A 15166-nucleotide genomic window follows, 5' to 3' on the forward strand; every position below is an offset into this window, starting at 1 on the left:
TTAAACTTGAACGTGATCTCAACCATTTGTGTGGTATCTTCATTCAACACAACTATTACAACGACGATCATGAACATCATAATGAAGTTGCAAATGTCTGAATGAATTAAACAAAACAGAAAAACAAAAAACAGAGACAACGAAAATCGGCAAACCAAACAAAAGCTTTTGATTTGATTATTTTATTTGATGAGAGTGTATAAGGGAAAGAGAGATAATTATTAGACTTTAATAGGGGTTGCTACTAAAAAAAGCTACAAAAATTGCAAATGATCTGAGTGTGAGAGCTCGGTTACGCCAGAGAGAGCTTGTTTTAGAATCGCCGAACGAGCGTCAATGGATTTTGTCAAACATTTTTGTGAAATATGCCACTGCTAAGCATATATCCGAATTAGTTGATTTTCAAACGTTCGTGTATCTAGAACATTTTTTCGCCAAACTTACAGAGCCGCATATTTTTTTAATATAGAAACCACGCGTTGATTTTGTATTGTATGTGTTCTCAAAATAATTGAAATAAATTTAAGGATATTTCTTTTTAAAAATTGAAGTCTTAATCGAATAAATAATAAAAAACAAAATAATTAAAATAAATTTAAGGATATATTTCTTTTAATTAAAGTGTCAATCAAATACATTAATTGAAAACATATATTTGTTCTTTATTATTTTTAGATCCTGTGGAAAAAAATTGCAACAACAAACACAATAGCAGTGCTTGGTTATACCAATAAATTATTTTTTAACACTAAGTGTTTAGAATTATTTTAATTTATTTTTTTTTCGTTTAATTTTTAAATTATACTCGACTTTGAAAGTCTAGACCTACGAAAATTTTATTCTTCGTCTTCTTCTTCGTTGTTTGCCACCCAACAAAGCAAAACAGCAAAAGGCATTTGAAATGACGCGACCAAAACTTCAATCGAAATGTCGCGGTTTTGTGGGCGAAAATCTCTTAACCATCCTTACACTGATTGGTGTTTTTGCCGGTGGTCTGGTGGGTTTTATTATAAAAAATTCAACTGGCGAATGGTCGAAAAGAGAGATTATGTATATATCGTTTCCTGGTGAAATATTTTTAAGGTAAGTTGGGATGCTGAACCCCTTACTTCAAGCATCAAAAAATAAATATTTATTTTCTGTATTCCCTAGAATGTTAAAATGTTTAATTGTGCCATTGTTGGTGTCCTCAATTACCAGTGCCATTGGTGGTTTGGATTTAAGCATGTCCAGCAAAATTGCCACAAGGTAAGTGATGATATTTGTTGAATAATAAACTGTAAATTGATATTTGTGTTTGATGAAAATTCTTGTGAATATGAGGTTTCAAATTCTGTGTAAATTTAACCATACTCTGTAAGATGAAATCAATATACAGTTTTTGAATTTTATATTACTCCTAATATAATCAGTATTGTTAAAGAGACGACCTTTTTAGTTTAAAATATACGAAATGCCAGAGCGTTGTTCTCAAACCGAATTAGCCAGAATTTTATAGTTCGAGTTTCAATTAGTAAAAACCCCCTATAGTTCCAAGTATTACTTGCTAATTTTCTAAAAAACAAGATTAGTATCATAACCTAAGATGGACTTAAATCACTTTCAAAAAAACTTTAATTTATAATTAGGTGTTGGGGGTGTCGAGTAACATTTTACAACAATACCAATTTTTGATATAGCCTCAAATCCTTATTTTTAAATGTAATCCAACATTTGTGGGTTTTACCGAATATACAACTAATTATTGGTCTGAGTTGTATTTATTATATAAACCTCATAACGCAGACCTCTCCAGACACAACTTCATTTTTTTTTTTGTATTTTTACTTTAGTAGAATTTCATATTTGTTTATCCCTCTATACCCTCAGGGTATTATGGCTTTGTGCTGCCCCAAGAGTTTGTAACGTTGCGAAATATTGGTCCTAGACCCACTCCTTTGTCACATCTCAACTAGCTGAGTCGATCTAGATATTTGTATCCACCCGTCCGTCCATTATAATTTGATACAGGCCACAATTATGGGCCAATCATAACGAAATGTTGATTGTAGGACGGGTTGTGGCGTAAGAAGATTCCTATTGTTATTGATGGGTTATTATTTAGGAGACGAAATGGACCAAAAACTTAATTTTGTCTGTTTTTCTGATCGCTTTAGAGGCCACAATGGCATGGTTATTTTGATGAAGATCGGTCAATATTTTTGGGACAAATGACCCCAGACTTTTGTTTGAAAAATTGCAAATGATTTTATTCTGGGGCGTATATATTTACTCCTGAAGGACATAGACTCGAGAAGTTGATAGTAAATTTATACCAAAAAAATTATACCAATTATGTGAATTTTTTTATTTTTGTCGGATTTTTTAGTCGTTATAATTATATGCCGAACATCACATATTTTACACAGTGAATGGAATCTGACCAAATACTTACAACGGCTGTTCTGATAATGATCGGTCAATATCCCGAGGATCAAATCAACCGAAACCTAAAGTGACAATTTTTTATGGCGTAAATATTTACCTCGGGAAATCAAGATTTGGAAAATAAGCCAGGGTTAGAAAGAGGAGCTGTTGACCTATAATCGGTCAAGAGGGTGCAAAAATCGCGAAATATTGTCCAGGCTCAGAATATAGAAGTATAGGCGAGTTAACCTATGTGACAAAAATTAAATCAATATTTAATGTTCAAAATTTCGTACTTTACAAAATTACGCCAAATTCTGCAGATCTGCTCAACATTTTCTGAAAATGTTCCTATATTTTCGAACTTAGAAATTTTGATTTCATATTTATATCAATGAAAAAAATATTTTGACCTGAAAAAATGGTATTTGCATTTGCCATCTATAACGCATCTTTACTCTTAATAATAAAAACCTAACTTAATCTTCTTTATTCCTTATTCCAGAGCCATTTGTTATTACTTTGTAACAACCATATCTGCTGTGATATTGGGTATTTGTTTGGTGACCACAATTAGGCCCGGTGATGGTGCCCAAATTGTTACCAGTGAAAGATCAGAGAAGACCGGCGAAGAAGCCTCCAAGGTTATGACACCCGATACTCTTATGGATTTAGTAAGGTAAGTCAATTAATAATCATTTAAATAAATAAACAATTTCTACAAAGATACCTTTTCTTCTGTTTTCCAGAAATATGTTCACCGATAACATTGTGGGAGCAACCTTACAACAGGTATGTCAAAAAAACTGAATATTTGTTTTCATCGAATCGGAAATATCTACTTTAAAAAGTCTTTGTTGGAATGTAATGAACCATCAACGTTAACATTTTCTGTGTGAGTGGAGGTCCCATAGTTCTGTCAGGGTGTTTTTCAAACACATGATAATAATGTTGTTGTTGCTGCTGACGATGATGGTGTCACAAGCAATCATTCAATTTATGGTCTTCCAAGTCCACACATTTGTTTTATGTTGTTTGACACGATTATACGTATTTGTGTTTTTTTTCTGTTTTTGCAAACAATTGGACATGAGCCACCCTCCGCATAACCTCTTATCACATTGATGCCTGTTATTATCTGATTAAATTTTGTACCGAGGAGATCATGATCATGATACATTTTTCGTGCTGACCAGAGTGTGTGTGATGACTCTGTGACCCATCCGCCAACCAACGAACTAACCCATCAATCAATTAAAGACTGTGATTTCGTTTTCATTCGTTCTATCTTTGCTAGATTCGAAGTTTAGTGCGTATTAATGACGTTTTGTTTAAGGGGTCTTGCGATCTATGCCATACAAATTTCTTATATGCCAGTTGAGCAACAATATCAGCAACAATAGCTAGGGTAGTTTTCCTATCTTCCCTGTTGAAAAATTAAACAAAACAAAAATTCACTTGAAAAGATTTAATTTGTTTTCTAGCAAAAATTGAATTATCACAAAATAAAAAAAGATTCAAGTGACCGTCACCGGTCAAAAGAAACTTCAAAAATTGTGTCGTTGACATTTACATTTGTTTGGTGATTTAATTAAAGATACGCCTGTTTATCGCCACAATAGAACATAATGACTGAGCGTAGCATCATAATTTACATTTAATTTATACGCAAATTTTTTTTCAAAAGAAAAATAGAGATTTATTATGACAATTTTGGAATTTCATGACCGACCATATCAGAGGGTTTCGGAAATGAGAAATTTGTAAGCATAATATTTCGTGGTATACAAATTTAAATTTTATTTAATTTCTATTATGCGAAGTTTATTAAACTTCAAAGAATGCGAATATGTTGGCTTTGAAAGAACCCTTTTAGCTCAAGTATCCGGCTCGTCTATTAAGATTGTATTCGTTTCATCAATTAGAACTCCCTTCATCACATCAATTACATATTTTTCATTTCGTCAATAAAAGACCTTGGCTCGATTATTCACCCTCACCCTTGGCTCATCTTGCCTATGAACAAGTTCCTTCTTTATATTGTCTCGTATATTACTGTCTCCTTTAGCTTCTCCTCGAAATGTTTCATTGGAGGAGCTAAAGGAGACAGTAATATACGAGACAATTTAAAGAAGTACAGATTCCCTTCAACTCGTCTATAAAGACTCCCTTCAGCTTTGCGATATCTCTTCTATAAGTGAAACCCTTAACCTGATGTATAAAAACAATCTACAAGCTAAAACTAATAGCTAATACGAAATACTGTATTCTTCAGTTCGTTTATAAAGACTGTCATCAGCTGGTCTATAAATTCTGGCTTTAACTCGTCTACACTCAATTTAGCCTTACTATATAGACTCCTGTCAACTCATATCCACTCCCTTCTGCTCCTCTATTAACCTCGTTTTTGGTTCCCTTTTTCTAGTATGGTCTACACCGACTTCCTTAAACTATTCTATAAAGAGCTCTCTCTTTCAGATCATATATAAAAAATGATTTTTTCAGCTAGTCCAAAAATTAATTTCCACTCTAAAAATTTATTCCAAAACTTGTCCATACATAATTTGATTCGCGTTCAAAGGAGTCTAAATTTATAGGAAATATTAACCTTTAAATATTATTTTTGCTTCTCTTTTAGTACCAAACCAAACTTGAAGAAAATAAAACAGCAACTGAACCATGTAAGTATGACCACTGTATTTTATAACACATATTCCATATTAATTTTGTCTATATCTTTCCAGTACCCCTTAATATGTGGCCCTTCAAGGAAAGCAAACGTGACGGTTCTAATGTCTTGGGTTTGGTTATGTTCAGTATTATTTTGGGTACCACCATTGGTCGTATGCGTGAGAAGGGTCAATTGTTGCAAGATTTCTTCTCAACATTGAGTGAAGCCATGATGATCATTACATCCTGGGTTATTTGGTAAGTAACACCCTTTGAAAGAAATCAAATTTGAATATTATTTCATATACATATTTGCAATATTTTAGGATTTCTCCCTTGGGTGTGGCCTTTTTGATTGCTGCCAAAATTATTGAGATGGAATCGATTGCATCAACCATTCAATCTTTGGGTTGGTACTTCTTGACGGTAATGTTGGGTCTGATATTGCATGGTTTTGGTAAGTTTTCTTGGGATTGGAATTAATAATTTGGATTATAATAAAATGTCTTTCAATTTTTAGGTACCATTGCTGTTATCTTCTTTTTGGGTACCCGCACCTTACCATTCCGTTATGTGGCCAAACTCAGTCAAGTACTTGCCACTGCCTTTGGTACCGGTTCCAGTTCAGCCACCATGCCTTTGACCATTAAATGTCTAGATGGTATGGGTATTGATCCACGTGTAACACGTTTTGTTATTCCCGTGGGTGCTACCATCAACATGGACGGTACTGCATTGTATGAAGCTGTGGCCGCTCTGTTCATTGCCCAATTCAGAAAGGTGGACTATACATTTGGCAATATTGTGGCTGTGAGTATTACAGCCACAGCTGCCTCCATTGGTGCTGCTGGTATACCACAAGCTGGTCTTGTTACCATGGTTATGGTATTGGATACGGTAGGTCTGCCAGCTAAGGATGTATCACTGATCATTGCCGTCGATTGGTTGCTGTAAGTATATGGACAACATTTCTAATGTCGAAATCAACAAAATCTGTTTTTGTATTTTATTGAACAGTGATCGTTTCCGTACCACCATTAATGTTATGTGCGATGCCTTGGGCACAATTTTAGTTAACCACTTATCCAAGAAGGATCTGGCAAGTGTGGATAGGGTAGGCAATTTGAAATATAACTTTCCTTAAATATATCCTTAATTATTATTCCTTTACCCTTTTTCTAGCTAAATGCCGAACCCCATGAACTGTTAGAATTGGGCGCCAATGGCCATGAAAAGGAATAGATGCTTATCGTATAGTAGCCAAGTTTAGTAAGGACATCATAGCCCCCATCTAATTGTAATCTAAACTTAAGAGCGACGTGCTAGCATTAATTTTTTTGTACAGACAGATGATGTGTTCGCTCCATTCCAAAAACAAAAACAGCACGTCTAATTTGTCTTCTCTAATGTGTTTGAAACAGCAACAACAACACCATAACAAAACCAAGTAATTCTAATTTAGATTTTATGCGAATATGTGTTTGCCCCCCAGTGCTGCCATTGGATGAAACAAACATCAGTGTTTAACGAATTTCCTTTAAGAATACAAAACAAAAATTAGATACAAATTGAAAGCAATATGATATGCCAATTTAAACCAAATGCAACAACAACAAGTGATTTAGAGTCTTTAAATGTAATGATGATGAAAAGGTGCATGGTGAAGTTCTCGATCTGAGCTTATCTCCTCTAAATTTGGAATTGAGGCCCAGACTTCCCATGCACCATGTCATTGCTATTTGTTGTTCAATATTTAAAAGCATGACCAAATATTTACAATGTAAATATTTTCATAAATAAATTGGTTGCGAAAAAATAATACACAATTCAATGTAATAGCTATAGCCCCGATAAAATTAATCTAATCAGATTTAGCAAAAATAATGTTAGATTTTAAGTAACTCCCACACGAAGAAGAAGAACAACAATTTCAAAACACCCCTAGCAAGTATTGGAAATCACAATTCGAAAAAGAAACATCCCTTGCTTTATAATATTTTTTTTTAATAATAACTCAAATTATTTTAAGTTTATACAAAAAACACTCATGATTGGTCTAAACTCTCATTGTATTTTTTATATCTATATATTTATAATATATTTGTATACTACATTTCGGCCAAAATTAAGTTCAATTTAATAAAAAAAAAATAATAAACAAACAAAAAAATCGAAAAAATCCAATTTTTAATAACTTCTCACATTTATCATTTGCACGCCCACCACAGCTACTACTATATAGCCAAATTATACAAATTCTATTATATATCCATGTTTTGTTTCCTTTCTATTGTGTAAATACTTAATAGTATAAGTATTCATATATACAAAAATATAACAAATGACAATAAATATACAAGGCAGATTAATCCACCATGAAAAATAAACGATATAATCCACCGCACAAAACAAAAAAGCCAAAACATTATTGTAATGCACGTCCTTGTCAGTGGCACAAGGATGATGGGAATCCACTTGCCCAATTTTACATTAGAATTGTTACAAAACAAAACAGAAAAAATATTGGTGATATTATCTGATAATAAGTTAGAAGAAAAAACAAAACATTTTCATTGTTATCCACTTTATTGTGGCTATTCATACAAAAATTGTTATAACAAAGAAAAAAATAATACAAATACAAAAAACAAACAATATAATAATCATATATATATTTTTTGCTAGTTGTGTAGTTTAAAAAAATAATCTATGTTCACTGAAAACAAAAACCAAACAACAATTAATAAAATTAATAAATAAAATGGTAACAAATTTAATTCACATAAATAATCGGATTTCTTTGAAGGTATTGCAAGGAGGATAAATTGAGGATAAGCGTATCCAAACATAACTAAGATATAAAGTAGGTACAACCCACTACTGAATAAAAATTGCTTTATTTACTTCCCTATTCTATTTTCGATACAAGATTGGAGAACGCTGATCTATGGGTATTTTTGACTTAGACTCAAATATTACTTTCATATACTCCTCTATCTGATATAGACCGTACTTTGAATTTTATTTTAAAAGTCATGTTAATATAAAATCAAGTTTGAATATCATTCCACATAAATATTTTGAATATTTTAGGATTTCTCCCTTGGGTGTGGCCTTCTTGATTACTGCCAAAATTATTGAGGTGGAATCGATCTACCATTCACTTTTTGGTTTGGTGCTTTTCTTGACGGTAATGTTGGGTCAGATATTGCATGGCTTTGGTAAGTTTTCTTATGATTGGATTTAATAATTTTGATTATAATTAAATATCTCAGAATTTTTAGGTGCCATTGCTGTTATCTTCTTTTTGACTACCCGCACCTTACCATTCCGTTATGTGGCCAAACTCAGACAATTACTTGCCAACATGCCTTTGACCATTAAATGTCTAGCCACCATGCCTTTGAACATTAAACGTTTTGTTATTCCCGTGGGTGCTACCATCGAGAAACACATGGACGCTACTGCTGAACTGTGGGTATTTTTGAATTATACTCAAATATTACTTTCATAAAACCCCTCTTTTATATAGACCTTACTCTGAATTTTATTTTGAAACCCATAATAATATAAAATCTGTTTTTTTTTTTTTTTGTTTAGATGCAGTTTTAGTCCAGAAGCCCGCTTAAAAAGGAGCTATCAATTTGGGATCGACAAATTTCCACCGTCTATAAAAACTGAAAATCAATAAATTTGGACCTAAAAGCTCAACCGCATACATTAAAATCCAGTACTTTGCTCTTCTGAAAAATAGTCACTTTTGAGCTAGATCTCTGTCATTAACCCTAGACTGTCCAGCTCTATAGCTAAATATTAAAAATGGAGGAACATGTAGTGGCCCAATGTGCTAAATATCAACGTCTTGTATTAAACCTTAGAAAAATTAATTTTAAAAAACCCACCCCAAATATGAATACTAGCCCTAATTTAATTTAAATTTTTATTGTACCGAATTTACTTGTTACAATTACAAATATTTAAAAATATTAAATAAAAAACAATAACAAAATGTTAAAACTGTGTTTCATTATTCAAATTATGGTAATACAAGTAAGTATGGGGAATTGGCATGGGTCGTATGTGGCTTATGACGTCATCCACAGTTTCCAAGAACAAATTGCGGTTTTTCTTAAATTTCCCAAAAATACCAGGCGAACAGAATTTATTAGCAAGTAACTGGCCAAACAAAAAAATAAAAAAAATTTAACACCGTAAAAAGTCTGAGCAACATGGCAACACCAAATTTGTTTGCATTTTTTTTTTTTGCGACAGACTCCTACTGCTAATACTGTACGCCTGGTATTTTCGTATTTTAGGCGCAATGATTCCCTAAAATGATTTTTAGTAAAAAAAATCCCCAAAAAATCATTTTTTGTGTGAAAACACGAAAAAATACCAGGCGCCCAGAATCTGCCCGTAGTAGTAGGTGTCCCCCGCAAAAAAATCAAAAAATTTTGGTTGCGCCTAAAAGTATGCTCTGAATTTTGTTCATACTAACTTTTAGGATAGTGTTGCCAGACCAAAATTTTTTGTAATTTTATTTTTTTGGCGCGCTACTTGCTGCCAAATTCTGTTCGCCTGGTATTTTTCAGAAATTTGGGGAAATTGCACTTTTGGTTAAGTGTGACGTCATCGACCAAAATTAGTCAGATTTTTGTCCCTTTTACTTACCCATTTATGTGCAAAAATAAGAACAGTCAGGTTTTTGTTTTTTTTTAGTTTTTTTTTTATTGAATTAAATCAAAATTGTATATTGAAAAAAAATATTTAAATATGTAATTTGTAATAATATTTTGGAGTTTAGGGTCTATTAGGGCAGTAAATGTTCCTTGTACATAGGGTAGTTGTGGTGTTATACTGTCTGTAACATCAGATTTTGCGGATAAATGGAACAAAGAATCCACTGCTCTTGAATATCGGAATGCCATCTGAAGATGTTATATACAAATTTGGATTTAAGGTTTTCGCAAAGCTTCTTCATTCTTTATTGAGACGTTGCCTGGTATTTTCGCAGAATTTTTGTAGTGAAAAGGCGTCTAAGCTTGATTAAAAAACATTGTGTTGTATCTTGATACCTGTAAAAATAGGAAAAAAATAGTATTATTTTGAAAATGCTAAAATGTAATACAAAAAATAAATAATATATTATCCCCTTCGAAAAAAATGCATTTTTGAATTTTACTTCATTTAAATTATCGGTCCTCAAATTTCGAAATGATACGATAAAATCCACGATAAATTTGAATGACATTCTGATTTGAATTCATAGATTCGATTAAAGAATGGATGTAGACTTCAGTTACGACAATACTGCGTACGAAAGTATAATCCGATTTTAAATGTAGATACTTAGCTGAAACACAAACCGATTTAGCATACTTAATTTCTGATATATTTAGTAAGTGTTATAACTATGTAGATAACAAATGATAAAAGTACCACCAAACTGGCATATTCTGTAAAAGTTGTCAATATATCGTAAAGTCGTAATTATCAACGGTTTGTGTCATTGCTACAATATTTTTGGTATTGGCAAAAGTTGATCTCAACGATGTAGATGTCGCTGTATAAATTTAAATACAATAGTCAAGCCCCGTAGTTAATGTCCAAAGACTTCATCCTGGAATAAGGACCATAAAAATATACATTAAAATACAGTTAGGGTCTTCACAAGCCCAGAAATAAAATGGGAACTATGTCATGGACTTATATTTTCAAAAAAAAAATCAGCTTTGTTTACATTTAACATAAAATAGTAGACATGTTCCATATATACTAACTTTCATATACCTTTTTCGTAAATAATATAAGTTTATATATGTATGTAATATGTAAATATGTAATAAAACTATAGAACGTCCTCTAAACATTAATGTTAAATTTATGAAAATCGGTCAAGTAGTTGCTGAGTTATTAGCATTTGAATTGAACGTTGCTCCAAAATATCATTACTGGTCGGTGCTGGGCGCCTATTACCAAAAAATGAAAAATCACCCAAAAATCGATCTTGTAAAAACCACACTTTCTTCCATTTTTGAAAGATCGATTTTTGGACGATTTTTCATTTTCACGTAATAGGCGCCCAGCATCAAACAGTAAGGGTATTTCGGTTCACCGCTGATTTCAAATGCAAATAACTCAGCGAATACTTAGCCGATTTTTATAAATTTTTCACCAATGGTTAGAGGGAATTCTAAAGTTTTATTACATATTGACAATACATATAACAACTTATGTTATATAAAAGAAAATTAGCATTATGTGAATGTTCAAAGATATTTTAAATAACGACTATTTTTTGTGTTAAATGCAAATAGAGCAATATGGTCGATTTGGACAGCCTGTGCTATTCCCCACAAAAATAATAGATCACTTCAACAGCTGACGGCTTGATACATAACTGATTGTTTGGGTGGTACCAGAAGGATTTTCCACTATAAGATGGAGGATGTACTAAGCTGTTAATATACATTTTACTTATTTTCATATCATTTCACTTTCAAAAGCGATGAAGAATCCAAGACATGGCCGATTTTCTGTAAACTTGGCAACTTTCGCATAATGCTAATTTCCTCTTACATAACATATGTATGTATGTATTGCATTAATATGTAATAAAACTATACATTTTCTTCTATTCATTAATGCAAAATTTATTCGCTTTAAATAGGATTTATAAATATTGAACATTTGTGGGGGAGGTACTGGAAGTAGTGGACCAATGGGTCCAATCTGCCTTGTTTGCATTTAGCAAAAAAAGTACTCGATATTTTACATATCTTTTAACTTTCACATAATTCTAATTTTCTCTTACATAACACATGTATATATGTAATGCATTAGCATGTAATAAAGCTACAGAATTCCCTCTAACCATTGCTGCAAAATTTATGAAAATCGGTCAAGTATTCGCTGAGTTATTTGGATTTGAATTCAACGTTGCTCCGAAATAGCCTTACTGTTCGGTGCTCGGCGCCTGTTACCTAAAAATGAAATGTCGGTGATTTTGGGCGATTTTGCATTTTGAGGTAATAAGCGCCCAGCACCGAACAGTAAGGCAATTTTGGAGCATGGTTGAATTCAAATGCAAATAACTCGACGAATACTTAGCCGATTTTTATTAATTTTTCATTAATGGTTAGAGGGAATTCCACAGTTTTATTCCATCATATTATACTACACATATACATATGTTATGTAAGAGAAGATTAGAATTATGTGAAAGATATGTAAAATATCGACTATGTTTGTGTTAAATGTAAACAAAGCAATATAGTCGATTGGTATAGCATGCACTATATCCTAAATAAATAGCAGAATGATGGATAAGCCTACTGAAATTCAAATACAAATAACTCAGTAACCACTTGACCGATTTTTCACCATCCGTTAGAGAGAATTCTAAACTATAATTACATATATTAAGAATATTTATAATAACTTATGTTATATATGAGCAAATTAGCATTATATATTTAAGTTCAATAGCTAAAATCCGTCGTTTATGTCCAAAGATTTCATCCTGGAATAAGGGTGATACAAAATACATTAAAAATACTGTTAGGGTCTTAAAAAACCGAAAATAAAGTGGGGCATATATCATGGACTTATATTTAAATAAATCTGCCGGAATATCAACATACACCCATATAGAAGTTAGGACTGTCAAAATGCTGAGACCCCTGGGCGCTATATGACCTATTTTATTTGATTGTTATCACTTTAATTTTGTTGATAAATCTTTATGGAGGCCATGTATTTGTTTTTTCGTAAACATATAATATTCCAGCAGTGGACTTTCCATAAATCTGTTATTTATGTAGGATATAGCACAGGCTCTACCAATCGACTATAATGCTTTGCATATCTTTCAACTTTCGTTCAATAGCTAAACCCCGTCGTTTATGTCCAAAGATTTCACCATGGAATAAGGGTGACCAAAAAGCAGAAAAAAGTGGGGGATGTATTTTATTTTCTAAACACCTGAAATATCAAATTACACTCATTTCCTTGAAGCTATGACTGTCAAAATGCCGAGAACCTTGGCCGCTATATGAGCTATTGAAATTTTTTTTTATTTGGTTATCACCTTAATTTTGTTGATAAATCATTTGTTTTACTGAGGCCATGAAGTTGTGTTTTTCGTAAAAAAATTATTTCAGTAAACTTCTCCATTATTCTGATATGTATCTAGGATATAACACATGCTATATAAATCGACAATATAGCTTTGTTAACATTTAACAAAAAACTAGTCGATATTTTACATATCATTCAACTTTCACATAATTATAAGTTTCTCTTACATAACATATGTATATATGTATTGTAATAGTATGGAGTAAAGCTGTTGAATTCCCTCTAATCATTGGTGCAAAATTTATAAAAATCGGCTAAGTATTCGCCGAGTTATTCGCATTTGAATTCAACGATGCTACGAAAGAACCTTACTGTTCGGTGCTGGGCGCCTATTACGTGAACATGTAAAATCACCCAAAAAACGATCTTGCAAAACTGGAAAGAAACTCTCACAAGATCGATTTTGGATGATTTTTCATTTTCAGGTGATAGGCGCCCAGCACCGAATAGTAAGGGTAGATCGGTTCATCGCTGATTTCAAATGCAAATAACTCAGCAACTACTTGACCGATTTTTATAAATTTTTCATCAATGGTTAGAGGGAATTCAACAGCTTTACTCCATACTATTACAATAAATATATACATATGTTATGTAAGATAAACTTAGAATTATGTGAAAATTGAATGATATGTAAAATATCAACTAGGTTTTTGTTAAATTTTAACAAAGCAATATTGTCGATTTCAGCATGTGTTATATCATAGATACATATCAAAATAATGGAAAAGTTTACTGAAATATTATTTTTTTACAAAAAATTCAATTACATGGTCTCAATAAAAAAAGATTTATCAGCAAAATGAAGGTGATAATCAAATAAAAAATTATATTATCCTAGCTCATATAGCGCCCAAGGTTCTCGGCATTTTGACAATCCACATTTAGACAGTCTACATTTAAGAAAAAAATACTCGATATTTACATATCGTTCAACTTTCACATAATTCTGATTTTCTCTCACATGTCATATGTATGTATGTACTGCAATAGTATGGAATAAAACTATGGAATTCCCTCTAACCATTCAGTTTCTTTCTTCCAGTTTTGATTATTGGGTGATTTTTTATTTTCAGGTAATAGGCGCCCAGCACCGAACAGTAAGGCTGTTTCGGAGCAACGTTGAATTCAAATATTAATAACTCAGCAACTACTTGACCGATTTTCATAAATTTTACATTAATGTTTAGAAGGAATTCCATAGTTTTATTCCATACTACTATACATATATACATATGCTATTTCAGATAAAATGAATGTTGAAAGATATGTATAATATCGACTATTTGTTGTTAAATGTAAGTAAACAAAGCGATATAGTTGATTGGTATAGCATGTGCTATATCGTACATAAATAGCAGAATGATAGATAAGCCTATTATATTTTTACGAAAAAAGTATATGAAAGTTTATATATATGGAAAATATCTACAATTTTTTTTTTATTGTATATTTGTATTTAAACCCAAAGATTTATCAACAAAAATCAGGAGCTAATAATCAATTTAAAATTTGTCAATAGCTCGTATAGTGCCCGAGGATCTCGGAATTTTACATACCTAATTCTACAGAATAGAATACATCCCGGCAGATTTTTGTTTTTGAAAATATAAGTCCATGACATAGGTCCCACTTTATTTTTGGTTTTTGAAAACCTTAACCGCATTTTTAATGTATATTTTTATCACCCTTACTTATTCCAGGATGAAATCTTTGGACATAAACGACGGGGTCATGGACTTGTATTAAGAAAATTCTGCTGGAATGTATTTTATTTTTTAAACGCCCGAAATACCAAATTAAGCCAATTTCCTTGAAGATAGGATTATCACTTTAATTTTGTTGACAAACCTTTAGTTTTATTGGGGCCATGTAGTTGTGTTTTTCATACAAATATAATATTCAGTAGGGTTCTCCATAATTCTGTTATTTATGTAGAATATGGCACATG

The 15166-nt window shown here is 31.9% G+C and overlaps 1 protein-coding gene across 1 annotated transcript; it reads left to right on the forward strand.

Annotated features, from left to right (window-relative positions):
* Positions 1-892: 892 nt before the first annotated feature.
* Positions 893-6457, forward strand: LOC133330881 (excitatory amino acid transporter 3). Its single transcript, XM_061539283.1, has 10 exons — positions 893-1083; positions 1153-1248; positions 2912-3085; positions 3156-3198; positions 5045-5087; positions 5151-5334; positions 5403-5533; positions 5597-6026; positions 6094-6190; positions 6259-6457. The coding sequence occupies exons 1-10, from the start codon at positions 902-904 to the stop codon at positions 6316-6318; spliced, it is 1440 nt and encodes a 479-aa protein (XP_061395267.1). The 5' UTR covers positions 893-901; the 3' UTR covers positions 6319-6457.
* The last annotated feature ends 8709 nt before the right edge of the window (positions 6458-15166 follow it).

Source organism: Musca vetustissima, unplaced genomic scaffold (assembly GCF_032173495.1).
Source record: "Musca vetustissima isolate MV318-11 ecotype Yass unplaced genomic scaffold, APGP_CSIRO_Mvet_v1 utg32523, whole genome shotgun sequence".
Taxonomy (NCBI): Eukaryota; Metazoa; Arthropoda; class Insecta; order Diptera; family Muscidae; genus Musca; species Musca vetustissima.